The sequence below is a fragment of the Catharus ustulatus genome, chromosome 15 (assembly GCF_009819885.2).
Source record: "Catharus ustulatus isolate bCatUst1 chromosome 15, bCatUst1.pri.v2, whole genome shotgun sequence".
NCBI lineage: Eukaryota > Metazoa > Chordata > Aves > Passeriformes > Turdidae > Catharus > Catharus ustulatus.
The window spans coordinates 8,639,607-8,664,052 of NC_046235.1; the positions used below are offsets into that span (position 1 = coordinate 8,639,607).

General features: G+C 40.3%; 1 protein-coding gene across 13 annotated transcripts in view; it reads left to right on the top strand.

The window, feature by feature from the left end:
* The window catches only part of RAPGEF6 (Rap guanine nucleotide exchange factor 6), a 129,682-nt gene that overhangs the window by 80,699 nt on the left and 24,537 nt on the right, over positions 1-24,446 (top strand). For 8 of the 13 annotated variants that reach the window (XM_033073095.1, XM_033073100.1, XM_033073097.1 and 5 more), the window contains 14 exons: positions 2,609-2,740; positions 8,924-9,107; positions 10,393-10,529; positions 11,024-11,182; positions 11,413-11,565; positions 12,096-12,260; positions 13,165-13,272; positions 13,634-13,837; positions 14,480-14,588; positions 16,304-16,547; positions 17,129-17,286; positions 18,405-18,419; positions 21,090-21,330; positions 23,808-24,191. In XM_033073095.1, coding sequence (XP_032928986.1) covers positions 2,609-2,740; positions 8,924-9,107; positions 10,393-10,529; positions 11,024-11,182; positions 11,413-11,565; positions 12,096-12,260; positions 13,165-13,272; positions 13,634-13,837; positions 14,480-14,588; positions 16,304-16,547; positions 17,129-17,286; positions 18,405-18,419; positions 21,090-21,330; positions 23,808-24,191 — 2,393 coding nt within the window. The remainder of the gene's footprint in view (positions 1-2,608; positions 2,741-8,923; positions 9,108-10,392; positions 10,530-11,023; positions 11,183-11,412; positions 11,566-12,095; positions 12,261-13,164; positions 13,273-13,633; positions 13,838-14,479; positions 14,589-16,303; positions 16,548-17,128; positions 17,287-18,404; positions 18,420-21,089; positions 21,331-23,807; positions 24,192-24,446) is intronic. The other 5 variants (XM_033073092.1, XM_033073096.1, XM_033073103.1 and 2 more) reach the window with 1 other exon arrangement.

Consider the following 24,446-nt stretch of genomic DNA (forward strand, 5'->3'; position numbering starts at 1 on the left):
AAATTAGAGAAGATAAACTGTATGTGGCAGTGTGTATATGTGGGTGCTGGGATGTGTTTGAGCCAGAACAGTCTTTAACAGCATTACTTGTTGGTAAAGAGAAGCACCTGCCATTGTTCTCCTGGGAAATCTTGCAGAATTTGTTCTACTCTTGGTCCTGCTTACTGTTTTACTGGAGCTGTTTTGAAGGTTTGAGAATCTGGATAGAAGGAACCTTAGATTTCCTTGTATCCGTGTTACCACAGTCAGCATGGGATTTGATCATGGACAAAAAGATTGGAGCTGAAGTCAGAGCTGTTTGTTGGAATAGGGAGGTTATGAAGGTGGGGACAGACTGAAGAGTTTGCAGCAAACCTGTGGCCTTAACCTAGAGGCAGTGAATCCATGTGGGCTGACTTGTTCTGTAATTTCCTAAAACTCCTGCATGTTTCAATTCCACTGATCGTCAGCGTTCCAGCAGCTGCCAGCTGCCTTGCCCTGTCCATTTGCCAGTGGGTGCCACAGTGCTGGTGGATGTGACCTCCCCTGGGAGGTGGTGCTTTACCTTGTTGGGTTGTGGCTGGGAGCGTGGCTGGGGCACTGCGGGGTGCTTCAGGAGCAGGGTCACCCTGCAGCACAGGCTGCTCCAGTGCTGCCACAGCATATGAACATGCTTCATCCACACTGCAGGTGTCTGGTGCCTTGACCAATGTCCAGGTGTCCAAGGCTTTAGGGAGGAGAATGTGATGCTTCCTGCCTCATGGAGGCATTGGAGGTGGGACCTGGAGAGTGCTCTTCTGTGTGTGCACAGAAATGGGTTCTGTAGGCAATGTGCCATTTAGATTCCAAAAGTAACCAGCCAGTGCTCCAGACCAGAATTAAACCAGAATCAAGTCTCAAGTTCACTACTGCACATTTTGTTGGAGTTGAGAGATCACATCTTGGTGTATGTCATCTCTTCCCCATGTGCTGACAGAGAGGTTGCCTTTTGGCTGCTGGATTGAATTTTGTCACCTGAGTGCTTTGATCTTTTTGCTGTTCTCATATCCTGAAAATAGGTATTTTCAGCCTGTAAAACTTTTTCTGGTGGCTAAACATAGATTTTAAAGTGTTGCATTTCCTTTGTGTTTAGATCAAGTCCGCTACAACTTAAGTTCCCTAACCCTCATTCTGCTGACCCCCTTTCTCCCCTCTACTCCTTGGGTGTGGTTTTTTGTGTGATTTTCTGAGAGTTTAGCAACCTTTTGCTTTTCAGAGTTTCTTGTTTTCATGTGACCATAGATACAAATTTACAGGCTGGATATTTTATACTTTCTTTTGTTAGGAAAAAACAAAACTAGAATAAGGTAAAAATTAGGATAGTGAGGAAGAGTAATATTTTATTTCATAGCCCATAGGGATTGTTGTGTTTCAGTAGTGATTGCCAATGAAAATGTCATTGGAAGTTGCAAGGGTATGCAAGATTCCCCCATGTTCCTTATCACAATTTTGATAGTAAAACTATGTTGCATTCGTTAGAGGGCTCAATGTTTTTTTCCTGGGTGTGGGAAAGCTTTGGTTCCTGAAAACATAGGTGATGCCACCTATGTTTTCAGAAAATATGTGAACCAGTATTTAGTGCAATACTTCTCTTGTGTACTCTTCAGATAATGGACATAATGACAACAGTTGATGCTGTTGGAGTAGTTTTGGACTTTTTCTGCATCGGAACTTTTTTAAAAAAGAAATAGTATATAACTTGTACAATTTAAAAATTATAAAAGCACATAGACAATCTATGATTCCTTGATACAATATACTTTTCATATAGTTAACTATAATTTTTTGAAATTTTATATTTTAATATTTTAAAAATAAGTGTATGTGACAAAAAAATAAACAAGTAGCTGAATTAAAGAACTGTTTATTTGACAGTATCCCATCCAGCTCTGAGTCTTTAAAAGCTATTGCTGTTTTTTTTAAGTAGGAAGAATATGTTTGTGAACTTGAATTATGCACTAAATTTAGATATCTGCATGTATGTTAATTTACAGATAGATTTATAAAATAGGGGTGCTGTTTTACATAGCTGTACCTAAAATGCCTAATACCATTTCTGTCTTCTCATTTCTTTAAAGAAAACTCAAAGTCCTTTATAGACTGAACATTTTGTTTAGTTTACATTACTTTTTGTTCTACCTTGATATTTTCTAAAGGTTATTCCTGAATTAAGGTGCATAAATTGAGCTTATAAAGAGGAATTCTGCTTCTTCATAATGGATTGTAATGTCAGCTAAGGTTAAATACTGTGGGCTATTTGCCCATTATCATATGTTTGTCATCTTGAGGCATATCATTTAGCTGTAAATATCCCAGATCCTTGTTTTATAGAAAGGTGCATTGTTTTCCATCAATTTTATGAAATGTGAAGTGTGATTGGGTCAGCTTAGTCTAAACTAGTTTTTTCTCAAAATGTGTATCAAGTTACAGATTCAAATTCTGTTTGATTTTGATTTAGTAATTCAGCAATTCAAATACAAACTTAAATGTGTAACCAAAGTTTTATAAAAAACTTTGTCTTCAAGTCAGACTTAAACATTTTGTTTTCCTTTCTATTTCCTGCCTTTCCCCAAATTAATTTTATTTACAGCTTCCAGCTGACCTTACCAAGATGCATCTCACCGACAATCCTCATCCTCAGGTGACACATGTCCCTTCAAGCCAGTCAGGTTGTAGCATTGCCAGTGACTCTGGGAGCAGCAGCCTGTCTGATATTTACCAGGTAAGACTACTTTGGTTTCACAGTTTTTCCTTCCTTGATGTTAAAACTATTCCATAAACAGGAAGAATGACCCAAGATGGGTAAAACCCTTTTGATGCTTCCACCTATCCATGTGCTGCCCATGGGACTCACCTTGCTCACAGACACAAATGCAGCAAGCTGCTTGTAAGGCTCTTCTGTTGCTTTTCACATCTTTCTGTATCACTGAGTATGCTGTGGCTTTTAAAATATCATTTATTGATTTATGGGATCATTTTCCTTTCTGAAATGGAACAAATCTCTTGAAATCAGCCTGATGTTTCCAATACCATCCTTGATTATTTGTATTTATTGCTCGTAGCAGATGTTCTCTTCTGCAAACAAAAGTGTGTTAATAAACTCACTTTGCACTAATTGACTGTGGAAATTCCTAAGAGTAGAGGTTGACTGAAAGCCAGAGGTAGCTTCATTTGTTTACTGATAATACATTTAATAAGTTACTTGTCTTATGTCATATTGCAGAGCTCGTTTCATGGATGTTTATGTTCTTATTGATGAGGAGGCTCATCTTGGGTTTGTGTCGATCAGTAATTTCACAGCTTTTCCACTTTCAAGTTGCAGTCTGACCATAGTACAGAGTTTAGAGCAGTTGTTGAGCATGGTGTAGGTGTAACTTGGTTTTAGACACCTGTTCCTTTTCCTTAGCTGCTACTTAGAAATATTATTTCTATACTGGAAACAGATTAATGATACCTATTTACAGCAATATATTGCTGTACTTGAAAACTTGAAAAATAGGACATTAAAGCAAAAGAATTACTTTAGAACGCTTGAAGTGTCTCTGCATTTTTGTCCTATTTAATCTACAACCTTACTACTTTAGATTTTCATGCTACCAGCTAGATCAGGAGTAGCTGGCATCCATGAGAGTCTCTCCAAGATGCTCCATGAATTCTATTATTTTCTGAGAGACTGTGCTGGAAAATGTGTTTTGTATCTTGATAATTTTACTCTTTTTTATTTTCTGAATCAAAACTACATCAGAATTGATGTTAGGTTTGGGTTAGGATTGAGAGTCAAACAGCGCACAGCTCCAGAACACTTTGGCTGGAGAAGGCCTGCCAAGGTGATCACAGCAGGGTCACAACATTGCTGCTCCTACATCTTTCCTTTGTGGACCAGCCATGGTGATGAGGACCTCAGCCCCAGTGACCAGCTGCCATTAGGCCTAGAGTTAGGGTTGAGAGTGTCAGATCCTGCAGCTGCACAGACACTGGCACTTGAAAAGGCATTGCAAGGCCAGCACAGCAGGGTGCTCGAGTTGCCTGCCTGAGTAGTTTGGAGAGGTTGCTCTTAGTAAAAAGCACTTAAAATATATTATTAATAACAAAGATATCACTCTAACAATGATATAATGTAATAAGTGAATACTCTTTATGATGTGTGTGTAGTTGCCTTATGTCTGCTCATCCATAAATTACAAAAGAGCATAATTTACTAAGCACATAAAAATTATATAAATAAAAGAAATTATGGAATAACGTATTTATATGCACTGTAGCAAGTAACCGTGGTGCTAGATATTTTAATTAATGTAGGAATTTAAGGAATAATTAATGTGAAAATGACTGCAGATTTTATATTTATTTTTAGAAGTTAGGACTTTTCAGGAATTTCATTTTCAGTGACATTCACCTGTCTGGTTTTTTGCATCCTGAAGGAAATGAGAACATCTGTTAGAAAATTCCTGGCTGGCCAAGTTGATGCTGAGGCAGGTCACCCCTGTCAGACTCGAGTGAGAACTTGAAAGATAAGTTTACAACAATGTATGATCAGAGCTACAGTGACATTAACTGTGAAATATAGCATTAGAGAACCAAGCATTTGATATGCTATTGGTGAAGAGAAGGCATGCTGAAGACATGTCACAAGGGGGGAAAATCCTCAACAACCCTCAGTGATTTTCTGCCTTGTTTTGAGTGAATTTTTAGTATCTCATTCTCATATACCTCATGTGCAAATAGTAACCTGTTAAAAGATGTATTTTATGTGTGTTTTTGTATTTTATGGGTTTTATTGCAGTAACCGTAACAGTTACTGTTGGAGAATTCTCTTACTGTTTGTCACAAATCTGTAAGTGATCACTAGATATTGCTTAGTAATTGATACTGTGTAATAATGCCATTGCACAATATTTAACACAGTGTTATATTGCAACAACACATCGATATAGACAGAGCTTGAAATCACAAAAAAGAAAAATTATTTCTCCCAATATTCATCATATTGTGAAGGTAGAGAGTATCTTTGACATGTAAAAAACCTGCATTTTGAGTGTGATATATTGACTAAATAATTGAAAGCATTTTTGGTACAACAAAATACAGCTTTTTAGAAAGTATTTGAAAAGTGATGCTTTGCTTTTGCAGTCAGATTAGTATCTATCATGCCAAGCTTCACATGCCAAACTTATTAGTGACATCATTAGTGTCACTAATATTCTGAATAATTTTGATTAAAGTAGCCTTTAAATGACCTTGTGAATTAATGATATCTTATAATAAATTTTTTCAGTAAGTAGTACAAACATCATTCCAGAATGGGAAAACATGATTAGAATGGTAGAACCAAGTAATGAAACAATGTTTTATTAAGATATGTAAAGATTTTCTCTTCATCTGTGTACACTGCATTCATCGATAGTGTTGAAATGAGGTATCACTTGTTCCAGCTGCCCCTCGGTCCAGCATAAAGCCCATTTCCAGTTAAACAGGAAATGATGAATGTCAAGCTTAAGGTGATATCAGCAGAAGATTCCTGCCTGTAAACTCTGCTGTGGAGGCATTGTGTTAAATACTGAGTTAGTTGTGAAAAAGGGTGAAAATCTTATGTTTTTCTCTCTTGTTCTGTACTGCTGCTATTCCCTGTTGGAAATTTCCGTGCTTTGGTGTCTGAAACAGGGACACCAAAATGGTCAAATGTGTGTATTGTAAATTCCAGCTTGTTTGGAATACTGCAGACCAATTGTCTTTCTGTTGCACTGCAGACCTTTTATAATTATAGAAAGAAAAAGTAAGTTATTCCCTACTATTTTTAAAGTAACTTCTTGCTTGAAGGGGATTTTAGAATTTTTATTTTTTTTCTTTTAACCCCTGTCTAAAAGTACAGTTTCAGGACTATGGTCTTCAGCTGAGTAGGGGAACCTGTTTGGTTGTACATACAGCAGTTGAAATGCAGGCTTGTACAGCTGCTGTGACCTGTTACAGGAGTCCTCAGGGAAAAAGAATTCAATGGGTATTACATAGGGAAAACATCTTCCTTTGCTCTTTCATGGGACAGGGCTTAAGGTGCCCAACCAAAGTCACACAGGGAATCCAGGTTGTCTCTAGATGTAGTTAGACAAGGTCTCACCTCTGCTCTCAGGAATTAGTTTCTTGTATCAATACCTGCCAATCATCTTCTCTTAGTGGGCACCTAGTTTGCATCAATTTTTTCCTACCTGTTTATTTCTGTCAGTACTGTGCTGAAAGTTTCTCTCTCCTTTCACTTCTTTCAAAATCCTTCATTTATCACTTTGGCAGTATGTCTTCTTTGGGGGCAGCAACATCATTGTCCAGCAATAATTCCAATTGTAGTTAAGGCTTTGATATTAAAATGGAAAATCTATAAAATATTTATCAAGGATGTGGATTTCAGTAGATACCCCTTGTGTCATGGACCCGATCATGGAAATCCATATTTGTATGAGATTTGTGGATTGCAGCTTCTGGTTTTCTTTTGTGCATCAGTAGTTCATAAATGTTTGTGTTAGGAATGATTTTTATATTTGATAATGGAAACAGCTGAAGCATCGTGGTTGGGAAGAGCAGCTACTTCTGCAGATGGCTTTATGAGCAAAATCCTTCCTGTTCCTTCCAGCACTGTCTGGCCTGCCAGCATTCTGTCAACCATGTGCACAGAATCTTTGAAACACAGCTGGAGGACCTGCTCCTATTTCATAGTTTGATCAAAACATAACTTAGTTATCAAGAAATGAGTTGATTTGTCTATTTTCCTATTAAAAAAATTGGTAGAACCTGTAGCCTCAGTTTTTCTGGTTTAGCATGGGTGTATCAAAGAGAAGCGGTAGTGCTGTTTATCTTAGCATGGAGAAGTTGATATAAATTGTGACTATTTAGATGAAGAAAGGCTAGAAAAGTCCTTGAATAAAAGGCTGTACTGATCATGTGCTGCTGAGACTCTCCAAGTACAATTTGCGCTTGGGCTTAATTCCAAAACTGTTAATGTGAACTACAGAAGCCAGTAAAGTGATGTAATGTAAAAATAGATTTAACCCTCTCTATATTGTTACCCTCCTCTGAAAGAAATATATATTTTTAAATCATTTAAGCTTTATTTATTATGTTTGCTGGCTAATGACCAAAATGAGGACAAGCTCCAAGGCCCAAGGTTATATATAAACAGTATTTTTTTTTTTCTGGTGTAGGAAGACAAAGCTGTTCCTCTGTGTGGGTATTTGGGCTCACATCAGCATGGAGTGTGCAGGGAGATGGAGACAGTGCAATCTGGTAAATACTGTTTTATGTGAGGCCATAAGAGCAGGAGAGCAGTGACCAAGTAAGGACCTTCTGGTCAAAATGAAGCACAAGAAGGAGATGCATACAGTGAAATTGGGGACATGTGTCTTGGAAAGAATATAAGGAGCATTGCCCTAATATGTAGGGTTGGGATCAGGAATGGTAAGGCTCAATTTGAGCTGGATTTGGCAAGGGATGAGGCAAAAAACAGAAAGGCTTGTATAGGTACATTAGTGAAAAAAAAAAAAAAACCAACAAAACAAACAAAAAAGCAAACCAAAAAACCAGATAGATATTGTGCTTCACTACCCCACTACAGGAGAACAGATGATGTGGAGATGGCTGAGGCACTCAGCAATTTTTGTCTCAGTTTTCACAGGTTGCTCTTCCCGCATCTCTCTATTCCCTGAACATCAGGGCAGGGTCTGGGGGAATGAAGTCCTTCCCATGGGAAGAGAAGGTCGTGTTTGAGACCATATATGTGAGTCCATGGGACACAGGGCAATGCATTACAGGGTCCTGAGAGACTTGTCTGATGGAACTGTGAGGTACTCTCCATCTGGTAGTTGTGGCAGTCATGTGAAGCCCCCAGAGACTGGAGAAAAGGGAATAAGACCTCAGGGATACCTTATTGCACCCTGTCAATACTTAAAGCAGATTTATTGGGAAGACTTTTTACTGTGTCCTATAGTGACAAGGACAAGGGACGGTGGTTTTAAACTGAAAAAGGTAGATTTAACTTGTATAGATGGAAGCAAATCTTGCCTATGGTGACGGTTTTGAGACATTGGTACAGGTTGTCCAGAGAAGCTGTGCTCTGCCCCATTGCAGTGTTCAAATTCATCCTTCATTTTGGATGTTTTGTGAACATGCAGGGTACTTGATGCCTTGGTTCAGTGTTTTTGTACAATCTCAAGGATTGCTTCAAAGTGAAAGTGAATGTTGTAAATCTGGTCATTAAAAAACAAAGTCAATTTTCTGCAAGTTTCTATATAACTGCCTTTTACTTTTCAGTGACACATCTTGTTGTTCAAATTTCTGAATTTAAACAGGAAAATGGTTTGCATTCTGGCTTAAGCTTTAAAAAAGTGACTGAGCAACTACTCTGCAGAAACTGAGAATTTGAAACTATTTTTTTCCCCTTCCATCTGTTTGGAAATTTATTTTCATGCCATTACATCATGTAAACTGTACTGAAGGAATTAGTGCAAGTGATTCCTATGTGATTCTGCTTTTTGTTGCTGATATTTTGTTCTTGTTCACCATTGTCTGCTCAGTGTGATGTCTATGTTGCCATCCATTGCTGACAGTAGAAATGTGTCCACAGGCATCGGGTAACCAATGGTATTACTAAACTATATTATTATCATTTTGCTAATACTATAGGCTCAAATTGTGAAAAAACAATTTCACATGAATTCACAAGAAAGAGAAAAATAAATGCTGTAAAGTGAGAATCTGGTTGATTTCAGCATAGCATGTTTTCCTCAGTGTTCAGAAAGGGAGCTGTTAGAGATTCTAGTTAGACTTACTGGTCACAGAATTTTTCTTAAATTAGCTGCCTCAGACCATAAATCATTGAACTGAGGGCACTGAACTCTCTGTCTGATTGATGTTTTCTTTGTAGGCAACAGAAAGTGAAATGGGAGATGTTGATTTAACGGGTCTTCCGGAAGCACCTGTAGACTCTGAAGATGAAGAAGAGGAGGAGGATGAAGATATTGACAGAACTTCTGATCCACTTCTAGGGCGAGATGTTGTCCGAGAGTGCCTTGAGAAAGAGCCTGCAGATAAAACTGATGATGACATTGGTGAGGAGAAAAAAATGCAATAGTAAAATTTGCTACTTCATATGACATCTGTAAGAGAAACAAAACTGAAAACTGTTTAATGAGTTAATGTTCAATATATATCTTAATAATTGAATGATGTCTCACTTTACTCTATTGATACTCTTAATTGAATTATGTCTTCTCTTGCTATCTGAGAATCCAAGTACAATAATTTCATGACTATAAGGCGCACCCTTTTGATTAAAATTTTGTTCGAATCCCAGAAGTGCGCCTTATAATCAGGTGCGCCTTATATATGGACAACATTCGCAAATTTGCCAACCTGGAAGTGCGAGCCGCAAGCTGAACCGTGAGAGCCGCGCCAGGCAGCGCCAGGGGCAGGCGGGAGTGCCGGGGCCCGCGCACAAGGAGGGCGCCTGGGGCTGCATTTAAAGGCTACACCAATCTGTGAAAAGTGTTTGCAACTTGAACACCTGCCAGTAAACCGCACGATTCCGTTACTAATTCATTACTTTGTTGTGTGTGGATCCTCGCTTAAAAAAAAAAAAAAAACCAAAACGGTGCACCTTATATATGGACAAAGTTTGGAAATTTGCTGACACCTGGAAGTGCGCCTTATAATCCGGTGCGTCTTATCATCATGAAATTACTGTACTTTGAACAACAGTCTTTGTGTTGCTCAAGATGTGAGGTTTTACAGTTATTGTATGCATTGATGTAATGGGACGGGTACCAAGGTAATTTTGACTGCCTCAAACTGTTGAAGTAGATATTAAATAGCAAAGAGAGCATACCATTACTGAGTATAGGTATACTTACCTGTAAACTGCAAAACAGTTAAAATGAAGATAATTTACTGCAGTGTTTAGCAAGAAATTGGCATGGATTTCAATAGCAAAATTTGCTTTCTGCTGTACTTCAGATTGTGTCTCTGAACACTGGAAAATCATTTCATGCTCCTGTCTAGCTTATAATTACTGTACCTAGGGGTATTTTTAATTTTTCTAAATGTTTAAAGCTAAAGTGCTTTTACTCTTAGTTAGACTGCTGCCCTGAGAGTCTGTCAGAGCACCAGCAAGGCTGTGGAGCTGAGCTCTGGCTGTTGATGACAGAGTGCACACTGGGCACACAGGCACTAATAGGAAGTGTATATACATACATATACATATATATATATATATATATATCACTGAACAATTTTCGGATGAATTTAACTGGAGTTTAATATACTTGTGGAGAGTAAGGAATCCAAGGAAACCCTGGGCCTTGCAGTCATCATACCAATGTTTCCTTTGTCCAACAGAACAATTATTGGAATTCATGCATCAACTCCCTGCCTTTGCAAACATGACCATGTCTGTGAGGAGAGAACTGTGCTCCGTGATGATATTTGAAGTTGTAGAGCAAGCAGGAGCCATCATACTTGAAGACGGCCAGGAAGTAAGTCACGGCTTTCAGAAGAGGTGTTAAGTCATTCAGTAGTCAGGCTCCCAACATAGGTGCCCTGAACCACTATCTTGAAATCTCTCTTCCTGCTTGGATCAAGATATCAGGAATGCCATTTGCTGTTCATCCCTCCAAGACGGGGTGAGGTAGACTCATCTCTGGTAGTGACTAAATGGGTACCTAGGGAAAGAATGTTCATTCTCACTAAATGGTACAAATATATCATAGCAATTAGCCTACTTTTTAAGAAAGCAATCGATTAATCAGCATTTTGCCTTCTGGAATCAGTTCTGAAGTGAGTGAAGAAAGCTGAAAAGCATTCCTTTCTCAGTCTCTGTCTCTTGCCTTACAGTGCAGTTTTGGTGAATTAAATGTTGCAGAGAGGTGGTGACAACAAACTGGAGGCTGCAAGAATGAGCCTTTTTTGAGATAAGAGCTCACAAAATTTATTGAAGCTTCACTTTTTAATTTTTTTTTCCTTCCTCTAGCTTGATTCTTGGTATGTTATTTTAAACGGCACAGTAGAAATCAGCTATCCTGATGGGAAGAGTGAGAGTCTCTGTATGGGAAATAGTTTTGGGATTACTCCTTCTCTGGACAAACAGTACATGAATGGAGTGGTCAGAACCAAAGTAGATGATTGTCAGGTAAGGCTGCAGTTCTCTATAACTACCTCTTATTTTTAAGCATCTAATAAAAGAAAACAGATTGGAACAGGTCCACAGAAGGCTACTACAAAGGTGCTCTGAGAGCTGGAGCCCCTCTGCTGTGGAGACAGACTGGGAGAATTGGGGTTGTTTAGCCTGGAGATGGGGATAAGATGGGGATACATTCATATGCTAGATACTTTAATCACTGTTGTTGTCCTTGGGGACAGTTTGTGTGTATAGCCCAGCAAGACTACTGGAGGATTCTGAACCATGTGGAAAAAAACACTCATAAAGTGGAGGAAGAAGGAGAAATTGTGATGGTAAAGGAACACAGGGAGCTGGATCGCAGTGGAACCAGAAAAGGACACATAGTTATCAAGGTGCATTTCTTTCTATGCTTTCCATTAAACTATTAAAATTTTATTTATTAGTAAATAAATACAATTTCTGTTTGAATCTGGTATACAATACTCAGTTTTGTCTGTGTCAGCTCAAAAAACTTGACTGGAAGAAATGTGTATTATATTCCAAATTTACTTCCATTTCCTCTCTAATAAAGTTACATACATTAGAACCTGTTCAACACATACATTGAGTTTTGTATTGGGAGCGGCCTTTGGGGTCTTTATGACCATTTTTTGTAATCTGAAGGAGGTATTTAAACCACCTACTGAAAAATAAAATTAAGGGAAGTTACTAATTGTTTTAGCCAGATGTTATCTATGCAAAAGGTCAGGACTGAGAGAAGAAGGAGGATTTGATTTAAACATGTTGGTGCGTTTCCTCCTGAGTTGCCCATAACTGAACTTTCTAAAGGGATTATACTGTTAATGTGGGTTTATGTTGAATTACTCTATAGGGAGAGGTAGTGATGAGAGATATCAGTTATTTTTTCATTTGCTTTTTTAAGGCAACACCTGAGAGACTCATCATGCACTTAATAGAGGAACATTCTATTGTGGATCCAACCTACATCGAAGATTTTCTTTTAACATACAGAACCTTTCTAACAAGTCCCTTGGAAGTTGGAAATAAACTCTTGGAATGGTTCACAGTGGACAGCCTCAGGGATAAGGTTGGTCGGACTTTCAGAGATAAATATTTCTGGTGAAAATATATATAAATAGATCCCTTTTTGTATTGCTGATAAACTAGGATATATTAAACCAGGTTCCACTCTAACTGCATGCACATTCATGAAAAACCTTGATAGTCTGGAACTTTAAATCATGCCAATTTGTTGGTTCTTAGCCAATATTTTTATGTGTTCTAGCCTTGAGCTGAGGAAGTCCAACATACTGCTAAAACACTAAATGTTTTGTATAGGAAGTTGTGCAGAGTCTGCTGTGGTTACTGATTCTCTTCTTACTTCTTTCCATGCTTTTCATTTTGGCAACTACTGGGTATTAATAAAAGGAAAGATACAGACAAGTGCCTCATCAAACAAAAGCAGAAATTGTATAATTTTAGAAGAGACACTACTATAGATTTAGATTTTTTTCTAATGCAGGTAGATAATATTGTTGTCAGACTGACTTTATAATAAATGGCAGTGACTCTGTAGCACCTACAGAAGCAATCTGAAGATTTAAATAAAATTTCTTAACAGAAAACTTTTTATTATCACAACTAGAACTTCTTTTAAAGAAATCATTAGGATGCTTTAAAAGGTGATTTTCATGAACAGTGTGAGGAGGGCTTAGCTGAAGATGGATTTATACTCCAGTAAGTACTGGGTGATGTAGGCAGTATCTTTTAGGTATAAAAATACTTGAGTTTTTAAATTTTTCATTTGCTTCCACAAATAAAGAGAAAGAGAAGATGATTTCAAGTGTCTTTTTCCTGTCAGATACAGTAATCTGCTTTGTACTGTTCTGTCACATCAAAGTATTCCTCTATGTTTATAGATTAAAGCTTATTGGAGAAGAACCACCTTTGTATATGTGTATATATATGCATAATTTATTTTGTTTTTACAGGTTACCAGAGTAGTTTTACTGTGGGTGAACAATCATTTTAATGACTTTGAAGGAGATCCTGCCATGACTCGATTCCTGGAAGAATTTGAAAAGAACTTGGAAGATACGGTAGGAGCAAAATGAATGAGTGCCACATTTTCAATTACTACATATTTCAATTTTCATGTGTTACCAGTGCCTAACAGCTGTAGTCTCTAAGTGTAACAGTTAACAGGTGGCTTTTAACATTGGACATATTTATTCTTGAGTATCAATTACATATAAAGGCCATATGAAGTAATACCTATGGCACTCACTTGGGAGTTTCTGCATTTCTGCAAAAGAGAACAAGGTTAATTTAGTGAGATCTGAAAATCTGGCATCAGAAATCTATTTTCTGTTTTCTATACTTGGGGTATTTTTCTTAACGTTTTTTTCATTTCTGATAAAATAAATATTGCACTGCATTTTGTGTTTTCTGTGTTAACAGAAAATGAAAGGCCATCTCAGATTGCTGAATATTGCCTGTGCCGCCAAAGCAAAATGGAGACAAATCACCCTGCAAAAACCTTCCAGAGATTCTCCCCTGTTTTTCAGCCTTCTTGGAGGCAGTGACAAGGGGTTTGGTATTTTTGTAGAGACTGTGGAGATAGGCAGTAAAGCAGCAGAAGCTGGACTTAAGCGTGGTGATCAGGTAGAAACCATTATGTTAATTTAAAATGTTCTGCTTCACCCATCACTTGATTGTTCTCAACAGAAATGTTAATGCTGTGTACTAAAACCAAACCACTGGCAAGTGTGGGAATGTTAGATGGGTTTCTATTAAATAGTCTTCAAAATACATAAAATATTTAAATATTCCAAAAATAGAATGGGAAAAGAAACCAAGTTATGGTTATTTTTTGAAACTTTCTGATTGGAGGTATGATTACATTGAAACCATCAGATTGTGTAGTGAGATTGATTCTCACCTGATGTGTTTGACCCCAGTTCGCTGAGGCAGGTGGAACAGTGACTGGTCACACTCAATGAAAATCCAGCTCTGTGGTTCATGATCCACTATTTTTGATTAATTGCAAGAATGTCGTGATACCTTAGAAAATCAACTTATTTAAAGCATTTTTCAAGTAAAAAGGGAAGTTCTGACTTTTTTACAGGATATAGCTTCTCTGACATGATGAAAATAGTTATTTTACATGGAATGTTTTCATTCTGTAGCTGCTGTAAAGATAATATGGTAATTTCTGGAAAGTTCTTACTGTGCCTGTATTATCACCTTTGTATTTGTAAGTCTATCAGACAGATGTTCTAATAGTCCAATTTTTATTTCTTAAAGATAATGGAAGTAAATGGACAGAATTTTGAGAACATTACCTTTGTAAAAGCTCTGGAAATCTTAAAGAATAACACACATCTCTCCATCACTGTAAAAACAAACATTTTTGGTGAGTAGACTTTATATATATATTTTATGTGTGAAGAAAATCTCCACTCCTTCTTGCTTTATAAGTGCAATAGGGTTCCACCTTTTTTTTCCCAACTTACTCTTGAGGTGAGAAGTTGTGCAAAAGTCCCCTCATTGTGCCTCTGTTTGCTTGGATGAATTCTCAAGTGCCAAGGGTTGCATGTTGAGTGGCACAGAGCCAGCAGAGGCAGCTCTTCAGCTCCTTGAGAAATCGTCAGATGACTGTTTAAGCTGATTTAGTGTTCCTCCATGCAGTAGGGCTGAAACAAAGCCAAGGGATCTGGACCAAAATATTTTTGCCAAGAAACAGCAAAAATATAAGACTGGGATTTTGTAAACCTTTTTTAATGGCTGTAAGAATGAGAGGATGAATTACCTTTATAATTGAAAAGGGGATATAAAAAGTGGTATGGCATGTAAATATTGGCTTTTATTTGTCATCATGAATATAAGCACCTAAATACCTCTCCAAAATCTCAGTCACATCATCTGTTCTTTTTGTATAATCTTGTTCAGGCAACAGAATAACAAGAGCTACAGAAAGAAAGCGATTGTGCGCAGGATAGCTCCTTCTTCTATAGTTGTATCCATATCTTCTGATGGTTTTCTTTTCCTATTTCCTTCTTCCAGTTAACTGCCCTTGCTCACTATTGATTTTCTTTTTTATTATTATGCAGTATTTATCACTGTGCAGCTGAAAAGGTTCAAGCCCTCAGCAGTTGCTTTTTAGCATAATACAAAAAAAGCTTGAAACAACCAGAGTCACAGACTAATGTGAAATGAAGCACCACTATAACTGAGACAGTGATAGGTTGTTCATTTGTATTGTAAATTTGAGCAACATACATTTGCAAGTGGGTTCTAATCTCCTCCTGCTAGCTGATAGAATTTCAAGTGATTTCTCTGATAAATTTTAATCAATTAATATCTTGAAGCTTTTTTCAACAGTGATATTTATTATCCTAACTTTTTAATTGAGTATTAAGTGCCTGGTATTGACAAAGAGCAATTCCTGTTTTTCTATTTCGATCTATACTGGGAAAGCTTGTAGCCTTAGCTTTTATTATACAACAGAAATGTACCGTTTAATTGGACTTTCTTTACGGAAAAGCTTGGTTACCTTACTCATAGGGACAATCTGAGTAATTTGCTTTGTTTTCAGTTCTTCATTCTTCCAGTATCACCATATTTTGAACTGAAAATACTGGATTTCTGACTTGAAAGATTTTCAAAAGATTTTTAAAGGATCTTTAAAGAAATAATTCATGTTGACAAGACAATTTTAGCATTTTCACCTTATATATGTGGAAAGAAACAGAACAAAACCTCTATAATTTCCATGGAATTGTAGCTTTGAAAATGTCGGTGTGGGTTATAGACTATCTTAGTTTCATAAATGCAATAGGAAATTTGATGCAGCTTCTGTTCAGTAGTGTTAGTAGAAGCAAACAAACACAGTTTGGGAAAATACCAGTCTGTTTTACAGTTACTCTTGAAGAAGCATGTGCACTCCATTACCTGAAAGATACCAACAAAAAAACCAATAAATGCATAGTGCTTATTGCCCTGAATGCAGTGTTCCCTTATTCTCTCTCTGGGATGTGGGAAGCAAAAGGTTTGAGGGGAAAAGAAGAATTCATTGTGAAGTTCTGAGTGTGCAAAGGTTACTCACAACAACTGTATCTTCTCTTACAGTGTTTAAGGAGCTGCTCTGCAGGATAGGACAGGAGAAAAATGGAATTCCACATATTCCAAAAATTGCAGAAAAGAAAAACAACCGTTATTCTATCCCAGATATGCCTGGAGATGTGGAACAGATGTTTCCCCGTGAAAAAGGAAACAAGAAAATGAAAGCAAACACTGTATCTGGTGGAAGAAACAGAATCAGAAAAATTTTAGACAAGACCCGTTTCAGCATCTTGCCTCCAAAACTGTTCAGGTTTGTCAGACTCTTTTGTCAAAAAGTAATGGTTCTTTATTAGGTTGTGATATTTTAATCACAGAATCATAGAATGGTTGGAAGGGGATTTGGTTTAGAGGAAACTTAAACATCTTAAAGACTATCCCATTCTAACCCCTCCCATGGGCAGGGGCTCCTTCTCTACACCAGGCTGCTCCAAGCCCCATCCAGCCTGGCCTTGGGCTCTACCAGGGATGGGGCACACACCCTCAGGTGGTGAGAAATCCCAGGTATTTCTCCCTGCCATCTACCTAAAACCTACCCTCCTTCAGCGTCAGGCCATCAAGAGATACGAATTGCTTAGTATTTCTAGTCATTATGTTCACATTGCTTATGTTTTTTAAAAAATCATAGCATCTGCCCATGAATGCAGAACAAGACCAAAATATCTTTTCTCTCCTGATGAACGCTTTCAAATCTTTTTCCCCATCCTTGTTTTGAAAGCCCGTCTACGGCATGTAATTAAAACAGCTGAACACCATTATTTTTCTTAGATTCATTCATCCCAAGATGAATAGGAGGAGTTTAATGCAGATAATTGAACCAGAACTGTTTTGCAGTGATGGCAGCGTGAGCCAGTCACAGGATGACAGCATCGTGGGAACACGGCAGTGCCGGCACAGCCTGGCCATCATGCCCATTCCAGGCACCCTCTCATCTAGCAGCCCTGACCTGTTGCAGCCCACACCCAGTATTCTGGATTTCTCTAACCCTGCAGGTAAAATGGCAGTTTGAGGTTGATTTACAGGATGCTTAGCAAGGCAGCTGTGTCAGGGGGAAAATTGCAACTGTTACTACTATTGCTCCTGCTAAGTGTTAGTTGCCTAACAGGGCCAAACTGGAAATACACGCTGCCTCAACCTCTCTTGCCTACTTTTCTTAGATAATGTGGGACTTAACGTTTCTTTGTAATAAGTAAGTATTTTGCCACGTCTGAGAGCATTTAATTTACTGGAGTAAATTGGTCTGGTGGAAGGAGATTGTCTTTGTTTGCTCCTTTTCTCCTTTACCATCTCTCCTTGGTGCTTTGACTTTTCTGTCCTTCCATCTGTCAGTATATATTTCATGCAGTATGGTGGGTAGAATAGGACTAACATGGTACCAGCACAGTGATGTTCATGTTTCATGTTTTACAAAGATTATGTATATTCAATGGTATATGTCTAAAATCCTAGAAAAAGTCATCTGGGCTTTCATTGCTGTTGCTGCAGGAATCCAGTTTATGGAGTGGCTGCAGGAGGCATTTGTTGCAATATGCAGCTGCCTGTAAACATATCTAGTCAGATTAATTTATCCCTATTTTAAGTGTAAGTTCTGTATAATGACATAATTCTGTAAAGTGTTTTGTGACTGTGACTTAGGTTTACATAAACTTGCAGATTTACCCTTTAAAAGGGATGTGCACAGATACATCCTATCAGGTGCATAAATGCCCTTAGCAAAAAGTTCCCTTTTTGCTGCAATTCCAGATCCTTGCTGTCTGCATGAGAGCTGCACGTTTTTCTAAAAATCTTGATTTAATACTATACAAGTTATCGCTTAATATGAAATGGTTGTAACTAGTTCATCTTGGATAGAATCACAGAATGATTTGGGTTGGAAAGGACAGTCATCTAAATAGTCATCTAGTCCAATACCTCTGCTGTGGGCTGGGACATCTTCAGCTGGATCACTTACTTAGCTTTACTTTAAGCTTGCTATAACATATACGCCGCCATGTTTGAATGTCAGAGAAAACCAAATTATTTCTGACAGTGTACACTTGATAAGTTTTCTAAGTGTCTCAGTCTTGATTTGGTGTTGATACAGTTTTTTTTCTTTTTCTCCTGTCTGCAGCTGTTGGTTTTTACTGTAAGTATCTTCATGTAAAGTATCCTGTAGACCTTAATATTGCATGTCTTGCCTGTAAATTTAACACTATCAGACGTTGCACTGACACAGTTATTACTGTAGGGCATTGGATAGCTCTGTCCTCTATAATTTTGCTTAAAACAAATTGGTAGGTTCCTATACAGGCACAGTGCTGTGCTGAGGCTGAGACCTGCATTTTATTCCCATTTCTGCCCCCAGCACACTGAATGACCTTTGCAGGTTCCTCTGCTTCTCTGTGGCCTTGCTTTGAAGGGATGAAGTTGCTTATATCTCTTTCATACGACTGAAGTTTCAGAGGATAATAGTTTGAGATTTAATGTGTTCTTCTGTTGTACTTCATAACTAAAATTCTCTGCATGCCAACTTGACATGTGCTTTGTATTGTCAAAATGAGCTGGATAATGCATTAAAATTTTTTAATTTTAATAATTTAAGTTTGCCCGCTTAAAAGTGAAGACCGTGAAGGCAGAAATGTGCCTGTAATTATGTTTCCCTTATCTGTTACTAGTTACATTGTTTTGATTGCATGGTTCTTTTGCTTTTTTTTATTTTTTACTTTTTTTGCCCCAATTAAATTTCAGTTTTCAGTTTTCCACCTTGAGTGTGCTCTGGTTTTTAGGTATATTGATACCAAAGTATAGATGTTTCCCTCTTCTGTTTCTTTATTATCACTTCTATGAGTGTAGGCACTTCCCTAATTATTCATTATGTCATTTTCACTGCTTTCACACTGAAATAAAAGTACAAAATACTTACTACTACCTTATATTGCCCCCATTCACATATATACTGAACTTCTCATACTCAGCTAGAACCTAGCTTCTAATGAAAATGTTCTGATAATGTGTTAATTATAATCATGAAACTGTTAGAGGAATTAGCTTTCAATCAGAATTTTTTTTACCCCATGTTTACTTCCATCTTAAAATTTATTTACAACTTATGCTGAGCCTTTCTTTTTTCCAATGAGTGGGACCTTTGATGCTGGATCATAAATTACACGCTTACTTTTTACCTTGAAATTCCTTCTACTTGTGCCCATAACACCTTGAAGTCCTGACACAAGAAAAAGTAACCGCAAGGTCACTGCCCCCAAAGATCTTTGTTGCCTCCTTAAGCAGTGGATTTTGATGGAGAAAAATTAGTGTATAGGCAGTAGGGTGAGCTCATCTAAAAGTGTGCTCAGAGAGCTGCTGCTGGGAGTGCCTGAAGGACCTGGATGCTCTGCCTAGCAGGATGATTCACTGGAACCATTCTCCTTGGGCAGAGGGACATCTGATCATCACTGCTGGTCCAGGGCAGGTTACATGTCTCAATCCACGGACTTGGCACTTATCACTGTGTTTTTAAGGGCTGGACAAATAGCAGTGAGAGAAGGGAAGGGCTGTTCGGGAGGCTGTTGCTTTAATGACAGCTTCCCTCACCGGGGATCTCTGATGCAGGAGTTATGGCACATTTGCCTCTGGTGTGGTTTTGGAGACTTTCAGACTCTGAAAACTTGTCTGAGGGCCCAGCAACAGCCCCCTACCTTCTCAGCTCTGCAGAAAAGTTGTGTAATTTTAGTCTTTAGACTTCAGGAAAGGGAAAAACTGGGCTTCCCTGTGCTTGAAATTACTGTGCATTTTGACTCCTGACATTTTTTTAAAATAAGTTTTATTTTGAAAATAAAACTTTCTGTAACAGCTAATAGAGCAAATTATTTGCAATCATCAAGCTGTGAATTAAACACATGTTTCTGTAGATATTTTTTACCTGCTGTAGGTTGCCTCAGATAAAGCTGTTCTCTAATGCATTTATAATACATAAAATGTGCTATAAATAAGTACATTGGCTAACTGCTGGCAGCAGCTCAATTCCTTCAAGGGAGAGAGCAAGCATAAAAGCTTGTGGCTAGTTCTGGGAGCAACCAAATCTCCTTTCCTCTTCATATTCTCCCACCCCAAGCCCATCCATCCATACTTGGTGGCGTTCCATCCCTGGGAAGCATGCCCTGGCATGGGGGTGGATCTGGCTTTCACAGACACAAGAGAGCCAAAGAAGGAATGATGCTGCCAAGGTTTTTAAGGCATACTGTGAAGGAATGGTGCACTGTCTAGTTACATACCCGGAGGTCTTACATTTTGATTTGGGTTGAGGGATGGAGTAATTGAGTTGTAGAAGAGCAGAGAGGAGAAGAGTCAACTTTTTTCCTTACAAAGATGAAGAAAAAACCCAGAGTATTTTAAATATTTTTCAAGTTGAGGTGTTTTTTTTTCCCCAAAAGCTGGTTGTTTTTGTTTCCTGGTGATCAAATGGGGCAGTAAATCATGGAATTACAGAATGGTTTGGGTTGCAATAGACCTTAAAGATCATCTAGTTCCACCCCTTACCTTCCACTAGACCAGGTGCTCCAAACCCCATCCAGCCTGGTGTTGAACACCTCCAGTGATGGAGAATCCACAACCTCTCCGGGCAACCTTTGCCAGGGCCTCACTCCAATCAATGGGAAGAATTTTTCCCTAATACCCAATTAAACCTGCCCCCCTTAAGCTTAAGCCAGTTCCCCCTTGTTCTATCATATGCCCTTGTGAAATATCTCTCCAAGTGTCCTTGTGTCTTTTCAAGGTAAAAGTAACTTCACACATTAAAAGTGTTATGCTCTTTTTTTAGATATTCCAGATCAGGTGATACGAGTTTTCAAAGCAGATCAGCAGAGCTGCTACATTATCATCAGCAAAGACACTACAGCAAAGGAGGTGGTGAGTCATGCTGTCCATGAGTTCAACCTGACGGGAGCCCCAGAGACCTATTCCCTGTGTGAGGTGTCCATCAGCCCCGAGGGGGTCATCAAACAGCGGAGGCTCCCAGATCAGTTCTCCAAGCTGGCTGACAGGATTCAGCTCAATGGACGGTAAATACACTTTTTTTTGTCGGGTTTTATTTGCCTTTCAGGATTGAAACATTGTACGTTTGAAAAGACCTCCATGATAATCAAGCTGAACATCAGGGAGAGATGTTTTAATTAAAGTAGACAGTTGTCTGTTGGAAGCATTAGGAAGTAAATGCCAGTAACTTACACTTCCCTCTTCTCTTTGGGTCACTTTCCTCTTCTGCACCCAAAAATCCCTCTCTAAATCTGCAGCAAACTTGCTTGATGACAGCTAAATTTAGCAGATCAGGATAATGTATGTAGTGGTTTACACTTAGAGAAAAAGGTTGTATTTGTTTTGACACTTCCCACATGTACTTGGGGATTAAAGTATACAATAAATTTCTTTCTCAATGTCAAGCTGCAATGAACTGATACTAACCTGAGATAAATTCTTCCCTTTTTAAGTAAACTGTTCTGAATGTTTCTGAAATGTTAAGTGCTTTGGTTTTATCTGATGACCTGATCCATACCAGAAGAAAGTTTATTAAAGTATTCTGTAGTTGTCTTTGCTAGGCAATGGAGGAAATTTGTGAGTAATAAACTTTTGTGTATCTGAAACTGATTTACCTGGCACCACAGAATGAATTTTCCAGATATATTTTCATTTCCTGAATACTCTGTGCTTCATGCAAATACTGGTATGCCACACTAAGTTTATGGGAAAAAAACACACTAAATGTATGTAAGAAATGTAGAAATACTTTAACAGGAGATTTCTCGGGACTAGTGTTTTTAAAAGCTATTTTCACTGCTGAATTTAGAAACGGAAAAGTAACATACCTTTTTCTGAAGGTGAACACTACAGAGTCAGTGTAAAAACATTAACAAAGGAACCTTTGAAATGTTTGTTTACTTAAGTAATGGTGTTATTTTACATTACAGTAATTTCACGACTATAAGGCGCACCCTTTTGACTAAAATCTCCCCCCAAAACCGGAAGTGCGCCTTATAGTCCGGTGCGCCTTATCTGATCTACAAAGTTGCAACATTTGCCACCCCGAAAGTGAGAGCCCGTCGGCATCGGGGCCGCCCCCGCGCGGGGCGGACGCGCCGGCTTCGGGGCCGCCCCCGCGCGGGCCGCCCCGCCGGTATCGGGGCCTCCCCGCCGGCATCGGGGCCGCCCCCGCGCGGGCCGTCCCGCCGGTATCGGGGCCTCCCCGCCGGCATCGGGGCCGCCCCCGCGCGGGGCGGACCCGCCGGCATCGGGGCCTCCCCGCCGGCATCGGGGCCGCCCCCGCGCGGGGCCGTCCCGCCGGCATCGGGGCCGCCCCCGCGCGGGGCGGACCCGCCGGCTTCGGGGCCGCCCCCGCGCGGGGCGGACCCGCCGGTATCGGGGCCGCCCCCGCCGGCATCGGGGCCGCCCCCGCGCGGGGCGGACCCGCCGGTATCGGGGCCTCCCCGCCGGCTTCGGGGCCGCCCCCGCGCGGGGCGGACCCGCCGGTATCGGGGCCGCCCCCGCCGGTATCGGGGCCGCCCCCGCCGGCATCGGGGCCGCCCCCGCGCGGGGCCGGCCCGCCGACATTGGGACGGCTCCCTTGCGGGGGGTGTTAAAGCCGCAGGAATCGGATCGGCTGCTGCGCGGGGGGGGCGAAAGCCGCAGGGATCGGATTGGCTGCTGCGTGGGGGGGGCGAAAGCCGCAGGGATCGGATCGGCTGCTGCGCGGGGGGGGGCGAAAGCCGCAGGGATCGGATCGGCTGCTGCGCGGGCGGGGCGAAAGCCCCCGGAATCACGGTGGCCGCTGCGCGGGGGGGGCGAAAGCCCCCGGAAACACGGCGGCCGCCGCGCGGGGGGGGGCGAAAGCCCCCGGAATCACGGCGGCCGCTGCGCGGGGGGGGCGAAAGCCCCCGGAATCACGGCGGCCGCCGCGCGGGGGGGGCGAAAACCCCCAGAAGCACGGCGGCCGCCATGCGGAGAGGGGGAAAACCGCCAGAATCGGAGCGGCTGCCACGCGGGGAGGGGGCAAGCAGCTGGAATCGGGGCAGCGGCGGCACAGGGCAAGCCTGCCGGCATTGGGTCACCCGGAGCGCCAGGGAACTCCCGGAACAGCGGGGCCCTGGGGATGCTGCACGGAGCGGCGGTGGGCATAGCCCGGCCCTGCCGGGTACAGGCAGGCCTGGGAGCCAATGGCTGCCGGATTGAGGCGGGGCCTCGGCCAGCAAGCGTGCGGGAGGAGCTGGGGGCGGAGCCTCGCTGCAAAAAAAAACCCAGTGCGCCTTATAGACCGGTGCGCCTTATCTGATCTACAAAGTTGCAAAATGTGCCGGCTCCCGGGGGGTGCGCCTTATAGTCCGGTGCGCCTTATGGTCGTGAAATTACTGTAATTGAATTACAAGGTTAGGTTGTCCCCTCTTGTCTCTCTAATGCTCACAGTGATTGATATAGTTCAATGTCTTTGTGTTCACAGAACGTCTGAAGAGCATCTCTAATATGTTGTTGTTATTCAATTATTCCTCAGGTATTATCTGAAAAACAATATGGAAACAGAGACCTTATGCTCAGATGAGGATGCTCAAGAGCTACTTCGAGAAAGCCAAATTTCTCTCCTCCAACTGAGCACCATTGAGGTGGCCACTCAGCTTTCCATGCGGGACTTTGAATTATTCCGCAATATTGAGCCAACAGAATACATTGATGACCTTTACAAGCTGGACTCCAAAACAGGGAATGCTCACCTGAAACAGTTTGAGGATGTCATAAATCAAGAGACCTTCTGGGTTGCCATGGAAATTTTAGCAGAACCCAACCAACTCAAAAGAATGAAGATCATTAAGCATTTCATTAAAATTGCTCTCCACTGTCGAGAATGCAAGAACTTCAATTCCATGTTTGCAGTGATAAGGTAAAGTACTTCCCATTTCTCAGATCTGATTGGTGCTGCCACAAGCAATTCTGTTAATCCAAATGGAAAGGAAAGAAATGGTAATATCCTGAGCAGACTTTGGTTGGGGCTGTGTGGTTTTCCAAAGCCAGAGTGGTCAGAAGTGGATTGTCACTACAGCCTTGCACTGTCACCTCAGCACTTCATTCCTGTTGTGGTGCTAGGTGTGACAGTGTTTTTCAGTGGTACCTCGCAGGAAAAGAGAAGATGTGTACA